The 27,866-nt window shown below is 48.5% G+C and overlaps 2 protein-coding genes across 54 annotated transcripts in view; both read left to right on the top strand.

The window, feature by feature from the left end:
* The window catches only part of Prpsap2 (phosphoribosyl pyrophosphate synthetase-associated protein 2), a 35,058-nt gene extending 28,173 nt beyond the window's left edge, over positions 1-6,885 (top strand). For 19 of the 50 annotated variants that reach the window (XM_087569448.1, XM_087569465.1, XM_087569442.1 and 16 more), the window contains 4 exons: positions 54-202; positions 1,852-1,922; positions 4,978-5,124; positions 6,238-6,885. In XM_087569448.1, the coding sequence (XP_087425574.1) occupies positions 54-202; positions 1,852-1,922; positions 4,978-5,124; positions 6,238-6,396 (526 nt within the window). In that variant the 3' untranslated portion in view covers positions 6,397-6,885. Of the gene's footprint in view, positions 1-53; positions 203-1,821; positions 1,923-4,977; positions 5,125-6,237 lie in introns of all 50 variants that reach the window. The other 31 variants (XM_087569470.1, XM_087569458.1, XM_087569469.1 and 28 more) reach the window with 5 other exon arrangements.
* Positions 6,886-14,982: 8,097 nt separating this feature from the next.
* Positions 14,983-27,866, top strand: part of Slc5a10 (solute carrier family 5 member 10) — a 50,343-nt gene continuing 37,459 nt past the window's right edge. For 2 of the 4 annotated variants that reach the window (XM_087571797.1, XM_087571799.1), the window contains exons 1-5: positions 14,983-15,173; positions 23,005-23,076; positions 23,456-23,560; positions 23,905-23,964; positions 24,103-24,207. In XM_087571797.1, the coding sequence (XP_087427923.1) occupies positions 23,062-23,076; positions 23,456-23,560; positions 23,905-23,964; positions 24,103-24,207 (285 nt within the window). In that variant the 5' untranslated portion in view covers positions 14,983-15,173; positions 23,005-23,061. Of the gene's footprint in view, positions 15,174-17,812; positions 18,117-18,629; positions 18,774-23,004; positions 23,077-23,455; positions 23,561-23,904; positions 23,965-24,102; positions 24,208-27,866 lie in introns of those variants that run through there. The other 2 variants (XM_087571798.1, NM_001107007.2) reach the window with 2 other exon arrangements.

Raw genomic sequence — 27,866 nt, 5'->3', positions numbered from 1 at the left:
GACATTGGCAGGCTGCCTCCTGGTTTTTGATTTGTGTCTAATGTTCTTTGCAGGGCACAATCTTTTGCAGAGCGTCTACGCCTGGGGATCGCAGTGATCCATGGAGAAGCACAGGATGCTGAGTCTGACTTGGTGGATGGCCGGCACTCCCCACCAATGGTCAGGAGTGTAGCTGCCATCCACCCCAGCCTGGAGATCCCAAGTAAGAATCCACAAGTACCTATTTGCCACTATTCTCTGGGCTGCTTGATTTGTGGAGGGGATATTTTAATATGAATTATTATTATTATTATTATTATTATCTTTTGTTACATGCTGCATGTGTACAAATACTCACAGATGACAGAAGATGATGTCAGATGCCCTAGAGCTTGAGTCCCAGGATATTGAGAGCCACCTGGTATTAGTACTGGGAACCAAACTCAGGTCCTTTGGAAGAGCAGCAAGTGCTCTTAACCACAGAGCCACCTCTGCAGCCCATGGGTTCTCTTTGGTGTGTGTAGTCACATACACATGTGTGTTTTCAGACACACATACACATGGAGGTCAGAGTCCACGTTAGATATTTTTCTCAGCTCTTTGCCTTTTTATTTGTTCTTGAGACAAGGTTTCTCACTGGTCTGGAGCTCATATTATTTCAGCTTGGAGATTATAAAAACACAGAGCTACACCCAGAATTTTTTTTTTTCTTTTTTTTTTCCGGACCTGGGGACCGAACCCAGGGCCTTGTGCTTGCTAGGCAAGCACTCTACCACTGAGCTAAATCCCCAACCCCCCAGATTTTTTTTTTTAACAGAGGTACTGGGAACCCAAACTTGGTCCTCATTTGATAATTTACTCATGAAACCATCTTCATATCCTCCCTTTTAACTTTTTGAGTTGGCAAAAGCTGATAATTCCCTTCCTGGTTGAATTAAAATAACTGTTAGCCTTTGAATCATAGGACCCAAATTTAGGGAAGACCAGGAAAATGGCCAGCTATTTGGATTCATGTGCGTTGCCACTGGGAGCTGCATGCCTCTGTCCAGTGCGTGTATCTCAGCTGGCGTGGGCAGGGGCTTTTTTGTTCACAAAGCTGGTCAGCATTGTGTTATTTGGAATGCAAAGTGCTGGGAAAGTTTTATGTAGTTAGCATAGGGTAAGTCTGGCCAATTAATGTTAAATGTATTTCAAAGTATTTTATTCTTTTGGGTACATGTCTGCACAGCTAACTTCACCTCTCTAAATATTTAAAACGGCTTAGAACGAAAGAAAACCTGGAACGCCAATAAATAAAGTCAGAGCACACACCTGTCTGTCTTGCTAAGTAGTCTGCATGGCTCCCCTGCTAATCCCGACGATGCGGTGCCTTTTGTTCTCTTCTCGGCTCACATACCCAATGCCATATGGGGCAGCATCGCTACATGGGGATGCCCTTGACTTGTTCCTACTTTTAGGCAATACTGTTGGGTGTCATGTTACCTGGGAATTTTATACTTGTCCATCCTAATTGAGGAAGTTCCTTTCCCTTCTAAGTACTGGAAAGTTTTTTGTTTTTGTTTTTTATAAGACATTAAATTCTTTTTTGTTGTTTTGGGTTCTTTGAGGGTTTTGTTTGTTTTGGGGACTGGGGGTGTTTCGTTTGTTTGTTTTTTTTGAGACAGGATTTCTCTGTGTAGCCCTGACTGTCCTGGAACTCACTACATAGACCAGGCTGACTTCAAACCCAGAGATATGTCTGTGTCTGCCTCCTGAGTGCTGGGATTAAAGACACATGCCACCATAACTGGCGACATTAACTACTTAAAGCCTTTTAAGTCTTTGTTCTACCTTTGAGCATAGGCACTGAGGTGTGTGTTTCATTCTGACCAGTGCTGATTCCTAAAGAAAAGCCCCCAATCACAGTTGTTGGTGATGTTGGAGGAAGAATTGCCATCATCGTGGTACGTAGTTCTTTATTGTTACCACCGTCCCTCTGTTGACTTACCTGTAATTGTGTGCATAAAGACTGGGTCAGGGGGCTAAGTATCATGTTCGTTGGTGCCTTGTGCTAGATGTTAACTTTGGCCCCAAACAGAAAAATTAATGGTTTAAGAAAAATAGTAGTTTCTATATAGTTACATGAATATGGTACAGCTGTTGGTTTCCATATTTTGGGAAATTGTTTTTTATGGTTAGTTAAAGTGAAGGACAAAGTTGACTATGGTTTTAACAGATTGGCAGTTAGGGTCGTAGTTGAATAAAGCCTTGGATTTGGTCCCTAACATCACAAAACCCAAAGCTCACATCATTCCATGCACGCATTCTAAATGAAACACTGAAGAATGGGTCAGGCAGCTGTAACTCACTGCTTCCCTGGACAGAGAGCCAGGGGCCGTGGGCCTTCCTAGCTTTCCCTGCTCTCTTTCTCCTGCCAGAGCCTGTCATTAGCCTGAGAGTGAAGTTCATGATATAACTGAACTTTACAGTCTACCAAGAATGCTTTCTGCTTTTAAATGTAAAGGACATTTGGGCATTGGGGTTGGACAGCCTGCTCAGTGATTAAAAGCATTTGCTGTTCCTGCAGAGGACCCAGATTTGGTTCCCACCACCCACATGGTCTTAAAACTGTCTATAACTCTAGTTCTAAGGAATCCATTACACACAGGCAAAACACTTGTACACATCTATAAAAAAAAATAAAGACTTGAATGTATAAGTAATGTGTCTGTGCACACGGTGACTTTTGGGCCATGCTGTGGTTGATCCACGTAGTGGTGCCATGTCATGTGTACTTGGGATGCAGTGAAGACTGTTTTGGTCTTCACTACTAGATAGTGTGTCATGATACCATATAGCTGATGCATCTGTTCTTCAGATTGGACAGTTTTCAATTTTTCTGAATTCCCAATAATACTGCTTTGAACCATATACCGTTTTCTGGTGTGTCACATGCACAAGAGTTTCTAAAAGATAGCTGGAGTAACTGGGTTTGAACGTATTGTAACAGGCTCCCACACCCCATCATCCCATCATAGGTACCTTGTATTTTTAACTGTTGTTTGGTGATTTTTGTACCCTTTTCAGGGATCCCCCATGTCATCCCAGAATTAAGCTGCCTGCTAGTTTATTTCAGGACACAAGGTAGTGGCGGAAGGTGCAGATCCAGCACAGTGACTGCAGACTTTGTTCTCCATATCAGCTGTGCTTTCTTTTTCCTCTAATCCTGATGGTTGAACCCAGGGCTCTGTGGGTACTGGGCAAGTATCTACATTGAGCTACGTCTCCAGCCCTCTTTATTTTGAGACAGTTGCTGAGGATGGTCTTAAACTAGTTCTTCATTTCAGTCAGAACTTCAGCTCACCTTCAGCTTCCCGCTACGGCCTCTTCAGTAGCTGAGAATTCAGGTCTGTAGTGTTAGAATTAGGTTAGATATGCTTTTAAAAACCAAACAGGGATCGGCTGTTGAGATGGTTCAGCAAGTAAAGGTGCTTGTCACCAAGCCTGATGACCAGAGTCCCCGGAGCTCATGCCAGTTAAAAAGAGGACTGCCACAGATTGTCCTCTGACCTCCTCCACATACATGCTATGGCATATGTACACACGCTTTCACACATGCACATGTGCACACTAACAATAAATAAGTTTTTTAAGGGCTAGAAAGATGGCTCAAGCTGCTGATTTCACAACATGAACACCTGAACTTGAATCCCTCATAAAGTCGGGTAGTGCATCTGTAATCTCAGTTCGTCTGCAATGAGATGGCAGGGAGAGACAAAAGTCCCAGAAATCATGAGGCAGCACATGCAGCAGTAGAGACCCCACCTCATACAAGGTGGGCCATGAGGAATGGTACCTGTAGTCAGACACATGGAAACTCAAAAAGTTTATAAACCAGCATTTTATTTTGGAGTAGTTACAGGTTTACAAGAAGTGTGAGATACTGTGCAGGGAGGTCCTGCAGACTCTCGACCAGGTTTCCACTCTATGCTGGCTCGCTTTTATATTAGCTTGACACAGGCTAGGGTCATTTTAGAAGAGGAAGCCACAATTGAGAAAATGCCCCCACTACATTGGCCTGTGAGCAAACTTGTAGTGCATTTTCTTAATTAGTGATTTAATGTGAAAGGGCCCAGCCCACTGTGAGTGGTGCCATCCTGGGGCAGGTGATCCTGAGTCTATGATAAAGCAGCCTGAGCCAGCCATAAGGAGCAAGCTGGTCCGCAGCACTTCTGTGGCCTCTGCCTCAGCTCCTGCTTCCAGGTTTCTGCCCTGCGTCCCTCAGTGATGAACTGTGTTGTAGAACTGAAAACTGAAGTAAACCCTTTCCTCCTCACGCTGTCCTTGGTATAATAGTAATACATGCATGCTATGGCGTGCACACAGACAGCACACTCATAATACAGGAATAAATAAACAAAAATAATTAGTAGAAAAGAACTGTTAAACTGACTGGTGTCCATTATACATTTTTTTTTCCCCCAGGCTGGCCTTGAACATAAAGTTTTGATCTCCCTACCTACCTCTGCCTCTTGAGTTCTGGGATTAAAGATGTAACCACCATGCTCAGCTTTCATTATACTTTATTTTTATTTATTTATTTTATGTACTTGAGTACACTGTGACTCTCTTCAGATGCACCAGAAGAGGTCATTGGATCCCATTACAGATGGTTGTGAGCCACCATGTGGTTGCTGGGAATTGAACTCAGGAAGAGCAGTCAGTGCTCCATCTCTCCAGCCTCCTCAATGTACTATTTTTACAGACCTTCATACATGGGTTGTGGTTCTTGTACACCCATACACATACATATACACAAATAAATATGTATAAGTGAGACGTTTTCAAAGACATTTCTTAGCCAGGCAGAGTAGTATGGGCTTGTGTGTATTCCCTGCTACTCAGGAGACTAAGTAGGGGAGAATCACTTGAGCCCAGGTATTCAGGACACCCTGAACAACATAATAAGATAATAAGGCAAGTGTTGATGTGCCTTTTGTATGGTCTTTGATTTGATAGGATGACATTATTGATGATGTGGACAGCTTTCTTGCTGCAGCAGAGACCCTAAAGGAAAGAGGTGCATATAAGATCTTTGTGATGGCAACTCACGGCTTGTTATCCTCTGATGCTCCCCGGCTGATTGAAGAGTCTGCCATTGATGAGGTAGCAGGGCTGACATGGGGGGGTCTGGATCCTTAACAGCAGAGCAGGAACAATTATAAGCTCATTTTAGCTTAGAATAAAAGATGCAAGCCAATTGGGTAGCATTGGAGATGCTGACACAGGAGTCTTGCCATTAGTTCAGCATCAGTCTGGGCTACAGAGTGGGACTGTGTCTCAAAAAAAATTAAAAAGAAGAGGAATGCATGAAAAGTGCTTGTGCTTGCATTTCATTAACTGTGGCTTTCCCATTTGAGTGAGGTAAGGCCTGATTCAGCTTTGACTGTATGCTGGGCACCCAACTGGTTTAAGAGAAAATGTCCCCTGTGAGCTATTAACTACACACTCCCTCCTAGTCCCTCGTTGCTTTCTCTCTCTTTGAATTTGTCCGTGTGCCCATGTCACACTGTGGTCTATAATGAAGTGTGCCTCAACATGCTGCCTCTTCCTAACTTCCTAATAACTCATCTATTTTGTGTGCGTGATGCGTATATATAAATGTACACATCATATAGAGGTCAGAGGACAATTTTCAAGAGTTAGTTTTCACTGAAGCTATGAAGAAGAGACCCAAATCCAGCCCCACCAGCAGTGAACAGGGGTTCCATTTTCTCCAGGTCTCACCAACATTTGTAAGTGTCTTTGGGCTATAACTGCTCTAAGGAGTGTGAGGTTATCAGATTTTTTTTTTTTTTTTTTTGGTTCTTTTTTTCGGAACTGGGGACCGAACCCAGGGCCTTGCGCTTCCTAGGCAAGGCCTCTACCACTGAGCTAAATCCCCAACCCTGAGGTTATCAGATCTTAAAGCTACAGCAGCTTTTCCTGATGGAAACCAAAGCTGTGGAGATGACAGCAGGCCTCTCATAGGGTGAGCCTCAGGGGCTCCAGGCTGCAGTACACTTTTCAAACAAAGCCATGACACTGGCTGACTGGGTGGTTTTATTTTTTTCTTCCTGTTTTTCAGATTTGGCTTTGCTCTGTTCTGTTGTATTTGTTCTGTTTGTAGTACTAGCCCTGAACCTAGATGTTCACACACCAACGAACACTTTACCATGAGTTACACCCCAGTCCTGAGGCTGCTTGGCATCTGACGCTTTTATTTCTTATGATGCACAGGTGGTGGTCACTAACACGATCCCACATGAAATCCAGAAGTTGCAGTGCCCCAAGATCAAGACTGTGGACATCAGCATGATCCTCTCAGAAGCCATCCGCCGAATTCACAACGGGGAGTCCATGTCCTACCTTTTCAGAAACATAGGCTTAGATGACTGAACAGTTCTCCTATGGCAGAACTCCCACAGGTCAAGTGGGAGGCCCAGCATATATGCTGGAAGGCCCATGCCCAGCTAGATACTTGACCCTCCCTTCCTGACATCTTCCTGATTGATTCCTGTGAAGGTACAAGGACCAGCTTTCTTAATGTTGGTTTAGGTTTTTGTGAGTTTGGGGGATAATTTTTATAACAGAAAGACCTCCTCTTAAATAAAAGAAGTTAAAACCTGATTGTTTTTAGTGTAACCATTTTAAATAATACACTTGAGTGAGATTTTTAAGCTCAGCCTTTTTTTAAAGTTGCTTGATCCAACTGTTCAAAAAGTTAAGTAAAATGATCTGCTGTCTACTGCCTACAGTCAGAAAGGTACTGTTGGTTCCAATACATGATCTTTTTAGAAACGCTTTTATAAAGGGCATATAGTGTATGTGGCTGTATTTATTTTCTGCAACTAAACAAAGAATAAAACCTCATGTTTGATTTTTAAACCTCTGTATGTGGATGGTTGTTCTGTAGCTGGAATGGACAGCCACCGAAGACCTGAGTTCCTGGGCTACTTTTTCCCTTCAGCATCTGAGCTCTGCATACAGTGCTTCATCTGGTGAGGCAGTTCTTACTCCTGTGGGGCCTCAGAAGCCCTGCAAGTTCGTGATGCACAGTCACTTAGTTGAAATAGTAGTGAGGCTCACAGCCTTCATCAGAGGCTCTGCAGTCCCTTCTGCTCTCTTCAAAGTACAGCCAATTCTCAGACAAAGATGTAATAAGTCACACTGAGTGATGAAGTTGGGGCAGGGGTAGGGGTTGGGAGTCGGGGGCGGGGGTGGGGGTTGGGGCACAGAAGGACTAAAAACTGTCTGACTTAAGGTTTCAAGTTTAGATTTCTGTTTTGAAGCAGAGTTCAGAAGAGGGCATTGGATCTCCTAAAACTGGAGTTGAAGCTGTTTGTGAGCCACCATGTAAGTGCTGGGAATTGAACCCAGGTTCTTCGCAACAGCAGTGGATGCATTTCATCACTGAGCTATCTCTCCAGCCTCTGAAGTTTGTAATTCTGTCCATCTTCCTTGTGTCATGGAACAGGACTGACCCCAGAGTGTTAATGCCCATAAATACATCTTTGCCTTTCTTGTCCTGGAAGGAAGAAAAGAATCCCACACTTCACAAATAAATAGGTAGGGCTGGGACATAGCTTCCTGACAGCTGCTGGAAGAGCTTTGGGAACATGGTGTCCCCATATGAGGAGGCTGGGGTGTGGTTGGGAATTCAGTTCTGTGCAGAAGCCTCAGCTGTGACTGTCCTTCTGTTCTTTGACTTTTCTCATGCTCCGTTTAGAGAGCATGGAGGTCACTGGCACTTCACTTTGAATAAGGGTAGCACTTTGTATTGGTCTTGGGTGTGTAGGTCCTGCTGGCTCTTTAGACTTCACCTTTATCTGTAAGGGAGGACAGGTCACAGTGGATGTTGTTTGAGGGATGTACTTCCCAGCACTTACAGGTAGGAAATTTCCTGGCTTGCTCTGGCCACTGAGGTGCCAGCCCTCTGATCCTCTAGGTGTCATCCAGGAAGCAGTCACATTGACAGGATGGGGGTAAAGGAGGATGAATGATGAAAGATTGCCTCAGGGTAGAGAACTAACAGACCTCAACATCTGCTCTAGAGTAGCACAAAGTAGACTCCAGCTGCCATAGGGGTATCAGAGAGCCAAGAGCATGGAGAAGCTTTCCCAGAGGTATCAGAATAGGAAGGGCATGCAGGTTCACACTCGGACACACAATGTCTAGAGCATTGTGCTAGAGCAGACAGGTCCTAGAGGTGGCCTGTGTTTATGGTTAAAGTGCCATGGTGCTGAGAGCCATGGGACGACGAGCAAGGAAGACCGATCTCGCCCACTTACTTCCCCTCTCACAGTAAACCTCTGCGACTAATTTTCTCATTTCAGAGTTTCCCAGAGTAAGCTTGGCAGCCAGAGGTGGTGTGAATTTGAACTCTGAAATTCTGTAACAGAAAAGACAGGTTGGACATGGTGGCACATATTGTAATTTTATCACCCAAGAGTTTGAGGCAGGTGTGTTAAGAGTTAAAGGCCAGTCTGGACTACATAGTGGGATCCAGACTTGCCCAGGATGGGCCAAGGGTAGGGGGTGGTCATGGTGGTGGGAGAAGTGGGAGTTTTTAATTTATAGTGACTGGTGGCATCCTTTGACAAACGTGTTATAAATGATGCGTTTGCGTCATCAAGAACACAGGGTGTTACCGAGCACCATGAGTGACTGTAGAGGTAAAACAGTTCAGCCATCGCCACTTGGCTTTCAATCTCTTCTTTGCTCCAAGTCCCCACCCCCATGCCCAGCCAAGTAGGTGTGAGAGTGGGGACCCCTAATGAATCTCGAGTTAGTCCACTGGATGTAGAAGTAACTCTACCTCCCGTGGGCTGTTTGAGCCAGGAAATAGCATAAGGTATGTTGACTTCTAGCTTGCCCCTCCATTTGCTCAGAGTGGCCAATTTCATTGAAGATCTCAGTGAAAGGCCTCTGGGCTCTATCCCCTGAAGTATCTCCCACTCTTGTTTTCTTACATTGTCTGTTTATACATCTGAATTCCGTTATTCTTGGATGTAAGACTCAGGTGGTTTTGGTGACCATCAACAGCTTAGCTCTCCATTTCACCATTCTTTAAGAACCCCACAGAGACTGCTGAGGGTGTGCTGGGTCCACTTCTGCTCTAAGCTACACTTTGTCTCCAAAATGGTTTCTAAGCACCTCGCCCTCTCAGCCCATGGCCAGACCCGCTCGTCCCTGCAGAGAGGTGACTGCAGCCTCTTCCCAGGGCACCTGCTTGCCAGTGGTACCCTGCTCTCTCCCTCTGCCCTGGCTGGGCCCTCTAGAACTCTCATGGAGCAGCACAGCTGTTGGTGGGTGAAGGAGTGGCCTGTGAGGAGGACATGCAGTTGTGGTTTGGTTCCTGGCCTGCTCACCTGCTTCATCTCAGACTTTTACCTCCTCGGCCTGGGGATTTTGATGTGTGGTTTGAGGTTAATTTTTAGCCTGTGGGTTTTCTAGTTGACTCACTCTGTCTTCTATGACCTGCTGGCTCCTTCTAGCTCCTTCCAGTACTGGGATTTCTTCCTTCCTAAAAATAGGATAATGACTTCCTAGTCAACTGTTCTCACATTACAGCTACAGGCCCAAGTTTGACCAGGAAAAAAGCCTCTGGCCAGATTTCTCACAGCTCCTCCCTTTCCTAGGCTCTGACTGACTCCTGTTCTATTGCTCCTGTTTCACACTGAGCAACCTGACAGTTCACTTTTTCTCAATTTGAACAAATTAACTCCAGATTGTTTTAGAAAAGGAACCCACTATGATAATACCTCCCAAATTCTATGTGGACCCCAAGTTCAATCCCCTAGTCTCCAGGACCTAGAGGGTCTTACCAGCTGCCAGCCCTTTCTGTCACCCTGGCTATCCCTGCTCCCTAATGGCAGTTAAAGACTCTTCTGGAGGAGGAATGAGGCAGTAGTTAAGGGATCCTTAGGCACTAAGGGTGGCTCTCATCGTGGTTGGGAACTGGTCATTGACAGGCAAATGTCCCTTGAATGGACAAGTAATGCTGGACTAAGAATGTATAAGACGGGGTTGGGGATTTAGCTCAGTGGTAGAGCGCTTGCCTAGCAAGCTCAAGGCCCTGGGTTCGGTCCCCAGCTCCGGAAAAAAAAAAAAAAAAAAAAAAAAAAAAGAATGTATAAGACAAGTGGTTTCCTTACTGGGTTGGTCCACTGCGTACTTAAAAATGATCAGTCTTGGGGTTGGGGATTTAGCTCAGTGGTTGAGTGCTTGCCTAGGAAGCACAAGGCCCTGGGTTCGGTCCCCAGCTCCGAAAAAAAGAAAAGAAAAAAAAAAAAAAAAAAAAAGATCAGTCTTGGGCAGCAAGATGGCTGGTGGGTGCAGGTTTGATCCCTGGCCCCCACATGACAGAGCCAATTTCCACAAATCATCCTTTAACCTCTGCATACATGCCATGGCATACACGCATAGATGGTGCATGGGTGTGTGTATATACTATATAAATAAATACATACGTGAATGTAAGCGTTTTCTAAACAACCTCAGTTTCTAATTCCCACCATGAGATCTGTAAAATGCCACTGGCTCTGAATGTTAATTATCTAACACTTTAGGTCCCAAATGAACAGAACACAGCACGGGTCAGCCTGCTTTGACCATGCACGCAGCCGAGCTGGAGCATACCCAGCAGTCCCTCATGGCCTCGTTTTACCTGCTTGTCTGCTTTGATCTAAACCTGAACTTTGTCGAGTGGCAGGCTGCGTATCTAACCTTTGGATGGTAATTAATATTTATACTTAAAAGTTAAAAAAAAAAAGTTGCCAAGTTCTGTGACAACTGTAACGAAAACTGCTACCCTTAATTGAACACCACTGTATGCCAGGGGTTGTCCCAACTCATTAACTTTATCACTGCTCCATGTTTGAAATACAAGGAAGCTGGCTCAGAGAAGTGAAGGACTTTGACACCAAGTATTAACCAAACATCCATGGTGCCTGCATCTGCATGCAAGTTGTACTAAAGGCCCTTAGGGCCAAAGCAGGGTGCTTACAGCTCCTGTCCCCCACACCGGCAATCAGACAATTAGAAAACCAGAAGGAGGAGATACATTCAACATGGCCACTTCGGGAAGAGGTCCAGTAGCACCCGCTACACACACTCCAGTCCATCTTCAGGATCCAACATTGGAGTCTGTTCAGATTTAGTAAGCTTGCTTAGATCAGCAGTCCTGATCGAGGGGTCTCACAAGTGATCTCACAAGTGATTTCTTTGGAGGACAACTTCTCCAGTGCAGGCTTCAGCCTTTTCCTTCTCTCAGGATGAGATCCCTGGGGGAAATTCCAGTTTTTTGGGGCCCATTGTCTCAATAGTCTGATAGGATGGGATGCCAGATTGGTCAGGAAGTTCTTAGTTGCCCACCTGAATGTGATGGTGAGATACTGAGGCTGTGACCCTATGGTTACGGAACGCAGAAATCAAGCTGGAACCAAGCTGGATGCTCCTTCCCTGCCAGCTAGCTCTAGTGGCAGAAGGTGCCGCTGAGGAAGATAAGGTAATGGCCCCCAGGGAGGTGGGTCATTCTCATTGAAGTTCCCACTCCCTCGTTGAGTTACCCGTGCTTCAGTGAATGACCTGCCACCCACACTCCTTCCTGCCGTGGACATTGGAGGGTGGTGGAGATGGGAATGACTAACCACCATCCGTGCGTGGTCCTATGAATGAGAAGGACCCTATCGTAGACTCATGGGTCTAAATGCTTGGTCTCCAGTTAGTGGAACTGTTCAGGAATGGCCTTGTTGGAGGACGTGTGTCACAGGTGTTTTCATGGCCGTACAAAAACCAAGGCAACATGTATGAAACAGTAACAAAAAAAAAAAAACGAGTTTGGGGATTTAGCTCAGTGGTAGAGCACTTGCCTAGCAAACGCAAGGCCCTGGGTTTGGTCCCCAGCTCCGGAAAAAAAAAAAAAAATGATTAGATGAAAAAAAAAAAAAAACAACCCACATAAATAGTTGCCAGTAACTCAATAACCTAAAAGAAAGTATTAACAGAATTAGTGAGGGCTGGTGAGATGGCTCAGTGGATAAAACACTTGTCACGCAAGCCTGGCACCTGAACTTGGTCCCGAGAACTCGTGTGAAGCTGGAAAAACAGAATCAACTCCACAAGTTGTCCTCTGACCTCCACGTGTGTGCTGTGACATGCCCACCCCGCTCATCTTATACACACACAATAATAATAAAATTCTAACTGACGGGGCTGGGGATTTAGCTCAGTGGTAGAGCGCTTACCTAGGAAGCACAAGGCCCTGGGTTCGGTCCCCAGCTCCGGAAAAAAAAAGAACCAAAAAAAAAAAAAAATTCTAACTGACAAGACTAGCTTATCCACTCAGCTATGGGTCCCACACAAATGGCCTGTGAGATAACTCTAAGTAACAGCCCCTCAGCTGCTATAGGTGATCCACCTCAGCTCCTCTCCAGTACACAGCTCGTCCCACCTCACCTAGACCAATGTATTTAATAAACCCTCCTCTGCCTTTTTCTGCTTTCCTGATAAATTCACTTAGCTCTGTGCACATCATCACCAACCTGGTCCTGTGCCCTCTTGGCCCTTGAGGTTGTAACATTTTTTTTTTTTTTTTGGTTCTTTTTTTCCGGAGCTGGGGACCGAACCCAGGGCCTTGCGCTTCCTAGGTAAGCACTCTACCACTGAGCTAAATCCCCAGCCCCCAGGTTGTAACATTCTTAATTTGAAACATCTCCATGAAAAAAAAAAAAACGGTCTTCACAGGGTCCCTTGCTGGCCTGGAGTTTACTTTGTAGACTAACTAGCCTCAAATTCTCTCCTCCCTCCCTCCCCCCCCTCACGCACGCGCGTACACACACACACACACACACACACACACACACACACACACACACACACACACAACACACCCCTCTGCCTTCCAACTTGCAGGTGCTGAATTCAAGGCAGGCACCACCATGAGTAAATGTTAGCTGTGTTGAGTCTGGGCAGGCCTAGCGAGCTAGGCTTGGATGCTTATCTTCAGTGGGCCAATTAAACAGCCAAAAAGCAGAGAAAATGTGTTTACTGTGGCCACCTGGGAAGAGAAACAAAAGGAGCTGTGATACTTCCTGGCCCAAGTCCATCTTCCAGGGGGCCTGACAGGTTTAGGTTTAAAGAGAAAACAAGAAATAATGCATAACTAAATAATCCTGCTCAGGGTGTGGTCCCATCCATCGCTGACCCATTGTCTGGGCTACGTTGTCAGAATGGTAGGCTATCTCTCCTCTCCTATTTGGTTCCAGGCTTCAGCTTCTTCCTTTTCTCTGCATGAGACTTCTTGGGAAATTCCAGGGCGTAACATTGCAACAGAATCCTTTGTTCACACCTTCACTGAAAGCCTGTGATGGTCCCAAGCAGGAAGTAGGAGAAACCTGGGTGGGTAAACAGTTGGATCCTCCTCTTAGTTACTGTGTGACCCTCATTGGGTTCCTTACTGTCTCTATGCCTTGGGTAATCGATGATGTGGTTTGAATGTGCAGTTTGCCCCATAGGCTCATGTGTTAGCTGGTGGTACCACATCGGGAGGTTGCAGAGCCTTGAAAGGCTGAAGCCTGTCTGACGGACAAAGGGATAGGCTTAGAGGACACTCCATCTAACTTTCCATCTAACATTACAATGGGACCAGCCTCAAACTGCCATGCCAAAGCTACAGGCACCATGCCTCCTCCATTATGAGTCTAGGCTGAAATAAAAGCTTTTCTCTATGGTGCTTCTCGTCAGGTATTGGGTTACAGTGACATTTACCAGAGAGTTGGGAGTGTTGGGGTGGATAGGACCTGGTATACAGTGAACACTCAGTGATGATGATCGTGGACCTGGGCTGGCCCCCAGGGTCCCTACTGAGCCCTTGAAGCTTTGAAGAAGAGGCAGAGATGATGAGGGCTGAATTGTGGCCACCTGGACTTGAGCACCCAAAATCTCAGCCACTGCATCAGCAATGAGAAGGTAAGCCAGGCCGGAAGGGCCGCCAGGAGGTTACAGCCCAGCAAATGCAGGTACTGCACACAGGTGAAGAGTGGCATTTAGCAAGTGTCACCTGTCCGGGTTTGATGAGTGAATGAAAGGGGCGGGTTTATCTTCGCTGCCTTTCATCAAGACCCTCCTTGGGATTCTCTAAGCAGAAGTTAGAACCAGCCTGAACTGGCCCAGAGGAGCTCCAGCATGATTGAGGGTTGCTCACCTGAGCCAAGGCAAAGACTGCAGTCTTACAGAATGCTCAGGCTGTGTCGGAGCATGAGAGGTGATGACGGTCTTACCCTTTGTCCTCTTCCCTCTGTGCAAGCCTGCTTTGAGTCCTAAACATTCCAGCAGTTCAGATATGTGGCTTGTGTGTAATGAGAGGATCTTCCTACCATTTATCTGTTGTCTCCTATCACCTATTATCTACCTATCTATAACCTACCATTAATCTATCCATCATCTGTCTGTCATCTATTCACCCATTATCTATCAGCTCCCTATCTATAACCTATTAATTACTAATCTACCCATCCATCATCTATCTATCAATTGTCTATATCTATCTATCCATCCATCTACCTACCTATCCATCCATCCACCCATCCACCCACCCATTCATCCATCCATCCATCTAATCTATCTCTATCTATCTATCATCCCATCATCTATTCATTATCAATCCTCTGTCTGTCTCTCTGTCTATGTATCATCTGTCTAGCCATCTGACATCACTTGTTGTCTGTCTGTTAGAATCCAGACCAGCCTTCTGCTGAGGCCAAGCTCACCTGCAGCAGCCTGTTTGCTCTGGAAATGTCAGTCCCCATCTTCAGAGCCTGTTGGTGGCTTTAACTCCCTAACAGACACCTCAGGTTCTGTGATGTCAGGAGAATAACAGGTGTCGGCCTCACTTACCCAAAGGAAGTGTGCAGACCTCAAGTTGCCAGGCTTTGGGATGACGTCAGAGAGCAACAAGAGGCAGCAAGCACATCTCTCACTAGTATAATGGGCACACCTCAGCTAGATGTGCCCCTCTTCTTCATTCTCTGCAGGCAGAGTTCACATTCTCTCTTGGCAATTCACCACCTACCTCTCCTCTTCTCTGTCACCCACAAGGGAATCAGAAGCACCCTGACTCCAGGGAACCTCGCCCTTCTTCCGGGACCTGTAAGGAGCGGCCTCTCCTCTGCGTTGTGAGTCTGAAATGTCCTCAGAGCTAATGCCATGCAGCTGCCCACTGGCCTGTGTTAATGTGCTGATGGTAATGTTTCTGATAAACCTCTTACCCAAAAAGATAGTCCACCTCAGTGTCCCCCTGGAGCCCAAGCCTCTTTCCATTGTCTGTCTGTCTGTCTGCCTGCCTTTTATCATTTAGCTCTGTCACTTACTTTTTAGCCTGCAGAGCGAGTTTTCCATTCCACTGCATGAAGCCACCTGCCCTTTTCCCTGGACGTGATATCCCCAGCCTACAGGCCCCATTATGCCCACATTTCCTTGTCTGGGAAGCTGTGGAGGGAGTATTTCCAGAGCCCTGTTGTGCTCGGTCTTGCTCAACTCTTTGTGACTATTCCCTGTAGGTACAGAGAGGCGGTTGACTGTAGCAGGAGCAAACAATACATCCATAGATGAAGCACAGTCTGGCCTTGTGCTTAGCTTACAGAACATTGCGGACTTGTTAGCACAGGGCTTCCAGCTCTTTCCCACTCATCTACACTGTGTACAGTCAGACCTGTGCCACAGTTCCAGGACACTTAGGAGAGAAAAATCCTTCAGATGTCTCCCCACCAAAGCTGTAGCTGTTTCCAGCTTGGAGGAAACTGACTAGAACTCCCTCGTTCACTTCAGGTGAGGCCCTCTTGAGAAGAAGACTGGTTAACAAGGCCAAAACTCCCCAGCCCCTCTCTGAGATGACCAGAAGAAGTTCTCTCGGGTCTGAATTCTCTAGTGGAGGGGTTCTTCCTCCTCGCCTCCATGCCGATCAACCTCAAAGTGATCACGCACCCTCCCTCCCATGTGAATATGCTCCCCTCGGCGGTGAGGTCTAGAAGCCACACCTGGCCTGCCACCACAGCCTTTGACATGGTCGTGCTTGTCAGCTGCACCCTGGGTGGGTGCCAGTTATACATTCGTCTTGCTCTGGTCTCGGCCCCCATGCTGATGACTGACTCATTCAGAAAGTGGTTCTCATGAGTTCAGAGAACAGATAGATGGTTCTTTGGTTTGACCACATCCCCAAACCTCACTTGTTGGAAACTAAAACTACAGAGTCAGGTGGAGAATTTAAGGGGTGATTAGGGTATGATTGTCTGATCAACAGGTTACTCAAGAGTGGGTCTGTTTTCAAAGGCTGGCTGTTACCTCTTGGATACATGCCTTTGCCCTACTTCTGGAGTTTTAGGGTTGCCCACCAAAAAGAAGGGCCATTCTAGATGTGTCCCTCTAACCAGCTTCCAGAGCAATGGGCTGCATGTATCTTCATTCTTTCTTTATCAACTTCCTAGTCTGTGGTATTCAGTTTTAGTGACAGAAAATAGACTGAGAAGCACATAGCTTCTCAGTGAGGTGGGGAAGTCCTTGTCTTTCTTGGACTGAGTTGACCAGAAGGGCTGTGTCCTGTTTCATGTGTGTCAGTGTGGGTATGGCTGGGTACAGGTGTTGGTATTCTGTCTAAGCTCTGCCCCGTAGTTGCCTGGCAACAGCCAGCTGTGCCTGACTATAAAGGGGGCTGCTTGACACCTCCTCTTCCTCTTGCTCTCTTACTTCTCTCTTTCTTCTCTCTTACTCTTCTCTTTGTTCTTGTCTCTTCCCTGCTCTTCCCCTCTGTCCCTGACCCTTCTCTCTACCTGCCCTCTTCCCTCCACGTGCTCATGGATGGCCTTTCCTCTCCTCTCCTCTTCTTTTCTCATTAAACCTCTCCACAGGGAACCATGTTGGCTTGGTGTGTTCTGTCCGGGCATGGGCCAAGACTTCTACCACAACATTAAACCCTAACAACAGGAGCAAGGGTGTCATTTCTTGAGTGTTCAAATCCTTCAGGGCAGAACAAGCAAATCTGTTTTCTTTTTGGAAGTTTTCTTTGACTGGAGACAGTCAAGATTATCTATCAGTGCCTTAGTTGTGCTGAGGAGAGGTGCCAATGGCTGTTGGTCCAGCCACTCATGTAGACGAAGCAGACGCAGTATCTCAGTCACTGTTTGACCAAAGCAACTCTTATACAGGAATACATTTAACCGGGGCTGGCTTGGAGTTTCAGAGTCAGTCCATTATCATTGTGGCGGGAAATATGGCAGCAAACACAGCAGTGGAGCAGTAATTGAGAGCTACATCCTGATCTAAAAGTAGGAGAGAGACTGGGCCTAGCACGGGCTTTTGAAACCTCAATGACGTATTTCCCCCAATAAGGCCACCTCTAATCCTAAGCTTTTCCAACAGTGCTGCTCCCTACTGACTGGACCTTCAGATATATGAGCCTTTGAGGGACATTCTTATTCAAATCGCCACACTCAATAAATCTGGATGTCGCCCAGCAAGTCTTTCAGATTGGTACGAGTGGGTATTTGGTTCACAGACACTGCAGGCAATCACTTGCTCTGAGGCCAACTTGCAGTAGAGTGGAGACAGAACCATTTAAGTCTGCTGAAGCCTGCGCTCAGTGGAAACTCAAATGTCCTGTCCTGGTCTTCTCCTATACAGAACAGTTAACCTTTAGTCTCTCTGCTCAGAGTTGCCAAGTAGTGGGCTGGGTGAGATTGCAGGCCACGTGTTCCTGGTGACAGCAGCTCACTCATTAACACTTCTGGAAGGGTTTCGTATAGTTAAACTCCAAATACTTCACAGAGCACGAGCCAAGCGACTGGGCAGAGCATGAGGCAGTTGCTGAGCACTAATGTCCCTGGTGACCACATGGCAGGCCTTGGTGGAGTTCCAGTAAAACCAGAGCCACCACAGCCATCATACTGAGACCCAGTTCTACGTCTACAGGGAACTTAGCTCTGACCCTTGAATGGTGGGGACAGACAACTTAGCCTTCAGTCTCTGTTTCCTTGACTAGACAGATATCATCGACACTGTGTGGTGGCTTGGATCGTGACATGGGAGCAGCTACAGAATGGGAAGGGGTCCTTGGCATTTGACAGGTATTGGCCCAAGCTGGAGTGGTGGATAAATGGATGGCCGACTCTAAAGGTCAGGCCTATCTTGCTGTCTAGAAAAATGGTAAATAATGGTGACAGGACTTAGGGCCTGGCATGAGGATTCTCCTGGCATTGTCAGGAGCCACCATCAGCCCACTGACTCCAGAGACAAACGTGTCCCTCAGGGAAGTGTCCCCAGAGGTGAGGCAGCCATCCTACTGCTCCATATTCAAGTAAAGTAAATCTAGGTGGTGCTAAACTGGCATTTCACCCAGAGCCGCTCCTTTTCTCTCCCAACCCCCTCAGAGCTTAAGAAGGTTCCTTTCCTCTGCCCGCACTCCTCCCAGATCACCCGAGTTCCTGCCCCCTGGGATTCACCTGTCACTGCAGAGCAAAGGGGGATCTATCTGCTTTTTGAAGCAGTCCCTCCCTGTGGGCTGCAGTTGTCACTTTCTCACTTGGTTTAATGATCAATTAATTCTGCTCAGAAAGCCCTTTGCAGCCTCCCTTCTCCTCACTCCCTGGGCTGGGTGTGGTACTTGCTGCAGGATGGCTGACAACTCCACTGGGGACATCCATGCTCCAGGATCCCAGCTGAGCACCAGTGACATTATTGTCATCTCTCTATATTTTGCCTTGAATGTGGCCGTGGGCGTATGGGTAAGAACCTGTGGTGGCCCACTGGGCTCTCAGGCAGAACTGGGGCCACCAGCGCATCCCTGGGTGTGTGTGGGACTTATTTGGTAGCCTGCTACCGGAACACTAGAATTATGGTGATTCCCTAGCTGTGCCCAGAATCCAGAAGTGGGAGGGTGTTCGAGGCTTGGAAACTCCTGATAGCCCTGCCCTGCTCAGGAACTCCGGAGCTCAGTTTCTCAGACAGGCGATCAAGCCAGCAGGAGATCCATTGACAGCAGACACCCTGCTGTGTCCTAGTCAGGCCATTCCCTGTGTACCATCTACCCTACCCCCAACCTCTGGGAAGCCCAGGCTTGCCCATAGATAAGAAGCCAAAGCAATGGGGGTTCGACTTACTCAGGGTCCGTAGACTGGGAGTGGGCCCTTCTTGGTGTCATCTTTTTTTTTTTTTTTCTTTTCTTTTTTTTCCGGAGCTGGGGACAGAACCTAGGGCCTTGAGCTCGCTAGGCAAGCGCTCTACCGCTGAGCTAAATCCCCAACCCCTCTTGGTGTCATCTTGATGCCAGTCCTTAGGGCGCTCCTAAATGGGAGTCGGTGAAGCAAACCAGCCCTGTCCACCCCACCGCACCATGTTCAGGTCAGTTCCTTGCCTCAGCCTTGGAATCTGAGGTTCTCTGTAGGAGACCGTCATCCCTTTCTTTCTTCCTATAACTACTGTCCCAAGATTAGAGCCTGGGAAATGAGGGAGCAGACATGTTCACTCAGTGTCACAGGCAGAGACAGCACCTACGCCACAGCGTGAGATCTACCCAAGAGGCCTGGTGAAGTCCATTTGACCTATAGTAGTGGTAGCACCAATAGGACTGTAGTGGTTAGTGATATGGACATGGTGGTGGTGGTGATGGTGGTGGTGGTGATGGTGGTGGTGGTGATGGTGGTGGTGTGGATGGTGGTGGTGGTGTGGATGGTGGTGGTGTGGATGGTGGTGGTGTGGATGGTGGTGGTAGTGATGGTGTGGTGGTGGTGGTGGTGGTGGTGATGGTGTGGTGGTGGTGGTGGTGGTGGTGATGGTGGTGGTGGTGGTGGTGGTGGTGGTGATGGTGGTGGTGTGGATGGTGGTGGTGACGATGGTGATAGTGATAGTGTGGTGGTGGTGGTGGTGGTGGTACGGTCAGAGTGGTGTGAGTGGCAGCACGAATACAATTTATTATGTGATCAGATGCTAAATGACTAATGGCTCGTTATGGCCATTATCACAGTTGGGTTCATCTCTTATCCCAGCTCTGCTCTTTTTTTGTACTTTTCAGATCCTGCTTTGGTTTTGTTTTGTTTTAATTTTTATTTGGTTTTATATGAATGGGTGTTGCGTCTGCGTGTATGTCTATGCACCACCTGCTTGGTGTCCATAGAGGCCAGAAGAAGTGTCAGATCCTCTGGAACTGGAGTTATAGATGCTCGTGAGCCAATACGTAGATGCTAGGAATTGAATCCAGAGCTTTGGGAGGAGCAGTCAATGCTCTTAACCACTGAAGCCCATGTGTGTGTGTGTGTGTGTGTGTGTGTGTGTGTGTGTGTATGTGTGTGTGTGTGAGTGTGTGTGTGTGCATGAGTGTGTGTGTGTGGTGTGCAGTGTGTGGTATGTGGTGTGTGTGTGTGGTGTGTGTGTGTGTGGTGTGCAGTGTGTGGTGTGTGTGTGGTGTGTGTGTGTGTGGTGTGTGTGGTGTATAGTGTGTGGTATGTGGTGTGTGTGTGGTGTGTGTGTGTGTGGTGTGTGTGGTGTATAGTGTGTGGTATGTGGTGTGTGTGTGTGTGTATGAGTATGTGTGTGTGGTGTGCAGTATGTGGTATGTGGTGTGTGTGTGTGGTGTGTGTGTGTGTGTGGTGTGCAGTGTGTGGTATGTGGTGTGTGTGTGTGGTGTGTGTGTGTGTGGTGTGCAGTGTGTGGTATGTGGTGTGTGTGTGTGGTGTGTGTGTGTGGTGTGTAGTGTGTGGTATGTGGTGTGTGTGTGGTGTGCAGTGTGTGGTATGTGGTGTGTGTGTGGTGTGTAGTGTGTGGTATGTGGTGTGTGTGTATAGTGTGTAGTAAGTGTGGTGTGTAGTGTGTGGTATGTGGCGTGTGTGTGTGTGTGTGTGTGTGTGTTTTGCAAGGTGATGTCTTAGCAGCCCTGTCTTTGGTGGCATTTACCAACCACATGCTCCAACCCTCTGTCAAGTTTTACTAATTCTCATAATACCTCTAATTTCCTGATCAATAACATACCTTCTGTAACCTTCGATATTATTGATATAATAAATTATATGGACAGGCCATGTCCATATGTGACAGGGAGCTTGTGCTCCCTCTGTCCACTCCTGGGACATTCCTGGTGCCCCTCCTCCTGTCAGACCTCCCTATTTCCCAAGACACGGGACTGAAATGAGGCTGATTAGTAACCTGTCATGGCCTGTTAGTGTTCGAGTGAACACAAGAGTTGCTGATTCTCACTCCAAATCAAAAGCTAGGAATGATTAAGCTCCATAGGAAAAGACTATAGATATGAGGAAAGGCTCCTGACTGAGTGACTCCAGTGAGCTGAGGGATGCAAGAAAAACAGCTTCTTTCTGGCCAGATCAAACCAGTACAGCCTTGCCTTGAGTCAGCAAAGCCCACCTTCTGCAGAACACCTACAGCCCCTAGCAGCCACCCCCGGCAGCCTTCCAGGGACAGGTAGGTAAAGAGGCACTGTGCGAGCGGGAGGGCCTGGGCTCAAAAGCCCAGAAACCAGCCTGGTGGTGGTAGTGCACACCTTTGATCTCAGCCCTCGGGAGGTGGAGGCAGACAGAACTCTTGAGTTTGAGGCCAGCCTGGTCTACAGAGTAAGTTCCAGGACAGCCAGGGCTACCCAGAGAAATCCTGTCTCAAAACAAAACAAACAAATAACAAAAACAGACCCTGTTCAAACCATGTACCCATGAGACCAGTGCTCCCGTGGCAAGGAGATGGGAGACAAGGAGATGGGAGGCAAGGAGGAGAATCCCAAAAGTTCACAGTCCAGCTACTGGTGTCTGCAACGCTGCACCACAAGCGATCTTGTCTCAAACAAAGTGGGAGATGAGGACTGACACTGGGCCTTGTCCTCTGACCTACACACATGCGTGTGCACATGCACACACATTGATTTAAAAACGAGATGCACGTGCCCAGGAAGACGCAGCAGCAGATCTGAATGGAGAGTTTGGACCAGATGTTTCAAGTGACAATAGCTGCACGCAATTCTCATGCTGAAGATTTGACGCAAGGGGGAGCTGTTAAAGAAACAAGGGACAAAGTGACTGCTTTGGGGTCCCAACAGGCCAGGCTGAGTCAAAATGGAGTCAGTCAGAGGGCTGGAAAGATGGCCCAGCAGTTAAGAGCACTTGCTGCTCTTCCTTGGGTCAGCCACATGGTGGATCACAGCCATCTGTAACTCCAGTTCCAGAGGATCCAATGCCATCTCCTGGCTTCTGAAGGCCCCAGACATGCACATACAAGACATACATACAGGCAAAACACCCATACACATAAAATAAAAATAGAAATCAAAACAGAGTGGAGATGGTCACCCTGAAGTCCCGCTTCCCCAGTGTGAAAGCAGCTTCTTCCCTCAGCCTCCAAGACATCAGAAGGAAGAGGTACTGCCGCCCGCCAAATAGGCTAGTTTCCATCTGAATGCTAAATACAGTCCCCGCCGCCTTGTTCCTTGCACCAAAAACCTAAAGTAACCCAAGTTCCTCACTCTTGCCCTGCCTCGAAGGGGCAGTCAGTCACTTCAGAGTTGACAGTTTAGAGGTTTTGTTGCCTTTTTTTTTAACCATCTGTAAAAACAACCCCTCTTTCTTGACCAATAGGAATGGCCATTCTGCCATAAGAAAGTGAGGCAGCCCAACTCTGAAACAGGAAATAAACTGGAAGCAGGTTAACTGTGTATCTTTTCCTGTCTGAGTAATATTCCACTGTGTGGACTTTGTTACTTCATTGGTTGCTAGGCTTTGAGTTGTTACCGCTTTGGGCATTTTGGATAATGCTACTGTGAACATTCCGTGTGTGTGTGTGTGTGTGTGTGTGTGTGTGTGTGTATGGCGTGTGCGTGTGCGTGTGTTTGTGTGTGGACGTGTTCTCTCTTTGCGGGTCACATGCATTGCGATACTCAGACCGTGGAGGGGCTGCCAAGCATTTGCCAGAGGCAGCAGCATCCTACATTCTCTGCAGTTTCTGCCTTTGCTTTGCTTGCAGACGGCTTGTCGGGCCAACAAGAACACAGTGAGCGGCTACTTCCTAGCAGGCCGGGACATGGCTTGGTGGCCGGTGAGTTCGCCCATGTTCTCACCTCTCCATTGTCCACAGGGCTGACGTCATTGGGATCTGCATCCCTGGGACTCTATGTGCCTCGGTCAAGGTCCCTGTCCAATACCAGCTCAATGGAATATGCCTGGGCTGGAGGAGACCCCCAAGTTGGCTGTGTCTACGTTCTGTAAAGGGCTTTGGAGTCTGAAAAACTCTGGGTTTTGTTTGTTTGTTTTTGTTTTTGGCCTTGTGGTCTACCTATGGGTACACCTGAGCCTGGGATAGGTGGACAGGGTATGCTTCCCCTTTAGACCTGCCAGGCTAAACACCTGGAGGAGGTATTTCTGGTCCAGGTGGAGCTGCTCTAATGGACTCACCATGATCTTTCTTCCTCCTGCAGATTGGAGCCTCACTCTTCGCAAGCAGTGAGGGCTCTGGCCTCTTCATAGGATTGGCAGGCTCGGGCGCCGCTGGAGGCCTGGCTGTGGCAGGCTTTGAGTGGAATGTGAGCCTCAGAGAATGGGCATAGCCCGTGGGAGGGCTGGGGTAGAGGGTGCAGCCACATTGACTGACCCCTGGATAGTGTGACTCCCAGAATGTGTATCAGTCAGGGTCTGCCGGACTGTGACAGGTAGCATTCCACAGCAAGCTGGTCTGCAGATACCAAAGGCTGGGCAGCCCGTCAGTCCAGAGACATCTATAAGAGGGAGAAGTTTCCAGCTTCTCACAGCAAAGCAGGAGGGGCTGGGGGTAGCCTCTGCACTACTAGTCTCTGCCACATCTTGCTGTGCACCAGGGCAGGGCTAGGAGAATTGTGCCCACAGACCTCCCATGCCTCTGTCCTCACAGGCCACATATGTGCTTTTGGCGCTGGCATGGGTATTTGTACCCATCTACGTATCTTCAGAGGTGAGTCTCTTCTTGGGGCTATGCCAGAGGCTGGACTCTCACCAAGTTGGGAGGGAGAGGCAGGACTCTGGATGGGGCTAGCCTTCCCCGACACTCACCTTTGAGAGCACTTAGCCCTCATCTCGTCTGCCTCCTCAGATTGTCACCTTGCCTGAATACATTCAGAAGCGCTTCGGTGGCCAGCGCATCCGCATGTACTTATCTGTCCTATCACTGTTGCTGTCTGTCTTCACCAAGATATCGGTGAGCTGCCCCCAGCCTGCTCCTGTATGGAAACTGTTAGGATTGGGGGTTGGGTAAAGAGTTTGGGAGGGACCTTAGAGACTAGCTCATCTGGCAACTTGTGAGTACACCAGCTAGGGAAACCGAGGACCAGGGAGAGATGGTCACTTGGGCACAATCTCCTGACGCCCAGCTGGGCAGGAGGGGTAGGGGGGATGAGAGCGGCGCTATTCTTCAAAGAGAGCAAGGCCTGACCGCTAGAGGGAGCCAAAGACCTCATGGTGCCTGTTAGTTCCATGCTCTAAGTCTCTCTGGGTCTCCTGCCTGCCTACAGCTTTCTCTTAGGACCTGGCCCTGAAGTATCAGAAGCAGGAAGCTCACTTCCAATCTTAAAGTAGAAGCTCAGGGCCTGACTGGTGCAAGCACCTGGTTTTACAGACAGGGAACCTGAGGCTGTGGGGAAGGTCAGTGGGCTTCAGGGGAGGCCCCGTAGTTGTGGTAGGCCCAGTACGATTCCTCAGGGTTGCCTAACCTCCATCGGCAGGCTCCTGAGAGGAGATAGAACTGAGTCATCCACTGAGGGCGCCTGCCTGGCCTTATGCTCTGCCTCCTGTGGAGGTCGGGACCTGGGGAGGTGGATGCTGACTGTTTCCCACAGCATCAGCCATAGCAGAGCACAGCATTTCCTAGATGTTCTCAGACAACATGAGCTTCCTCTCTGTGGGGATTGATTCCTCTCCAATCTGGGGTTTGAGTTGAACCATCCCTCTTACCTCCACCCCCTTTCTCCCCAAACCCACCTCCTGGAAGCCAGGCAGAGTGAAGAAAGCCTGCTTCTGGCCTGCCCAGGGCCCACCCTCCAGCGGGGGGTGGATGGATGTATACAGAAGACAGGCAAAGCCGGGGCTCAGATGAGAATGAGATGGGACTGAACTTCAATGGAAAAAAGGACGTGACAGTCACAGGGGATGCCAAGGAAAGAGACGGGGCCACAGAAGAGGTGTCTGGGGGCCATCGCTAAGGACATTTTCAGGGTGGGAACCTCTGAGGAGAAGCTAGGTCAGCCTTGAGAGGTGATGGTGACTGGGGCACACCTGCAGGCACGTACTAACATTCATAAAACCAGTCAAGTGCCACATATGCCTCTGGGACAGACAAACTGCTCTGAAGGGCAGCGGTGGGACAGGAGACTGCAGCCTTAGGCTGGGAGAGGTCAACGAGACCCAGAATTGGTGGGTTATCAGCTGGGGGTGGCCAGGGCCAACTCTGCAGAGTCTTTCTCAGAAGGAGAAAAGGAAGTGGGCTGAAGCAGGGTGGTTCCTTTCCCATCTAAGACCTTACATTGGGCAGGACTTCAGAGGGCAGAGGGACGCTCAGTGCGTAGGAGGGGCCTTAGAGACAAGCTCATCTACCAGCTGCTGAGTCCTCCACCAAGGTTATGGTGACCAGGCCAAGGTTAGCTAAGATCCAGGTCTCTGTCAGAACCACAACAACCAGGATGTGGCTTCAGACTCTGTCTTGTGGGTGACTCCGAGTTACCAGCTGTAAATGGGGAGCAGTCACGTCAAGGTCCTGCCTCAGCACCAGGCGCTGCCCGTGGAGGCTGAGAGGAAGCGGGAGGAGGCACTAATTGCTGTGCTTGGTTTGGGAGAGGCTGGGCCCGCCCTGGGTCTTGGCTTCAGAGTGGAGCTATTTGAAGTGCGTGGGCCACACTAGGCCCAGACACAGAGCCCAGGAACGCCCTGCCTGTCTGTACAGCCTGTCCAGGCAGAGGTCACGGGCCCTCCTGCTGCTGTTGTTCAAACTTGGGCACCAGCACGCAGATCGACATGGCAAGTATGGAAAATCACAGCCCGAGCTTGGAGCCAAGAGTCTGAATGCCGCTCCATCACTGTGGGGCTCTGGGCAAGTCATTTAACCTCTGGAAGATGGGGAGGTGAAGCATGACACTACTTGCCCCTCAGCAAAGGCTAACCACGGCCCCCAAGGTGATCCATCACACCGCTCCTGCTACCTCACTGACCTTACCTCTCCCTCTCCCCAAGAACTGCACACCGCACATCAGCCATATTGGCCTCCATACTCTTCCATAAACACCTCAGGGCTCTGCACTTGTCTCCCCCAGTCGCTCTTCTCTGGTTATGCATGCCCTACCATCACCTCTCTGGATCCTCACATCTCTCTGGTTGCCTCTTTCTCCACAGGTCTAACTCCCTTACTTTCTCTCCCTCTTTCTTCCTTCCCTTGACATTTTTTTGGGATTATGAAAGTTGGCTTAGAAAGTCATAGATGAATGTAGTGATTCATTCCTACAATCCCAGCATCTGAGAGGCTGAGGCAGGAGGATTGCTGTGAATTCAAGGCCAGCCTGGGTTACAGAGTAAGACCCTGTCTCAATAAGTCAAACAGAAAGGGGGGCTGGGGATTTAGCTCAGTGGTAAAGCGCTTACCTAGGAAGTGCAAGGCCTTGGGTTCGGTCCCCAGCTCCGAAAAAAAGAACCAAAAAAAAAAAAAAAACAAACAAACAAAAAAAAAAAACAAAAAAAACAAAAAAACCAGAAAGGATATGTTCTCTCTCTCTCCCTCTCCCTCTCCCCCCCCCCCTCTCTCCCTCTCTCCCAGTGAGTGTTATTGTGTGTCCATCCTGCCCTTAGGATGGATGGAAAAAACAGCCAGGAATTGGCTCCCACCTCCACCCCTCCTTTGTTTTCCCCTGTGGAGGTCTAGAGAGTAAATTACTTCAGCACTGAGCACCACAGCCTCTGTCCTGCCAATGGTGGACAGCAGTGCCATGGGATGGGATAGGTTCAGCCTATAGGCTTCTGCTCCATTCTCTAATCTAGGGGAACATGCCACTTGCCATGTGCCTACCATGTGCTTGGGTGTGGGTGACCAGGCCAGCCCTGAATGCACTTTGCAGACAGACCCTGCACACAGGATCCTCGTGAGGAAGCAATCATAGAGGTAGAAACAGAAGAGCCAGTCAGCCTGGGTCTGGAAGCCTAGACTTCTGCCCAGCAGGTGCAGGCACCCACTCTCTCCTTGCACAGGCAAGCACAGGCAGGGCAGCAGGGCTCACAAGGGACAGGAAGGGAGAACCAGATGGGTATTTGGAAAGAGTCCCCAGTGGCAGCAGCAGGTGAGAGGCAGAGTACAGCAAATCCAAGCAGATCCTCTCTCCTCTGTGCTGCCTTACTCAAGGTCTCAGACAGGGAACACGTGACCACCAGAGGGGGTCACAGAAGTTCTGCGCAGTTCCACAGAGGAGCACAAGAGAGAAAAGGAATAGGTTGGCAAGAAGAGGACGCAGACTAGGGCCTGAGCCTGGGATGGCCCAGCCTCCCTCACCTCCTGTGACACAGCATGAGGGCCCATTTCCTTTAGATGGAGGTGCAGTGTCTCCATGAGCACTTCAGCTCAGCGCTGTGAGCCCAGTGGAGCTGCCCTCCCCATGGGGGTCTCCCTCCCTCTTCCCACCCCTCCTGTGCAGTAAGTGCAGGGTGTGTCACAAAGCAGAGTGGGGCTGAGCTCAACACTGTGCTCTTCAGGGGCAGCCCAGCCAATGGGTTCCTCCCCAAGAAGCTCGAAGGTCCAGGGTCCTGCAGCAGAGAAGGTTGGCCTCATCTGCTTCCTAAGCAAGGCGACTGCTGTTCCACATTGACAGCCATCTGCTAGAGGCT

This window comes from Rattus norvegicus, chromosome 10 (assembly GCF_021556685.1).
Source record: "Rattus norvegicus strain SHRSP/BbbUtx chromosome 10, alternate assembly SHRSP_T2T, whole genome shotgun sequence".
Classification (NCBI taxonomy): Eukaryota; Metazoa; Chordata; class Mammalia; order Rodentia; family Muridae; genus Rattus; species Rattus norvegicus.
The sequence above is the reverse complement of the archived record's forward strand: the minus strand, read 5'-3'. Positions and strand labels throughout refer to the sequence as shown.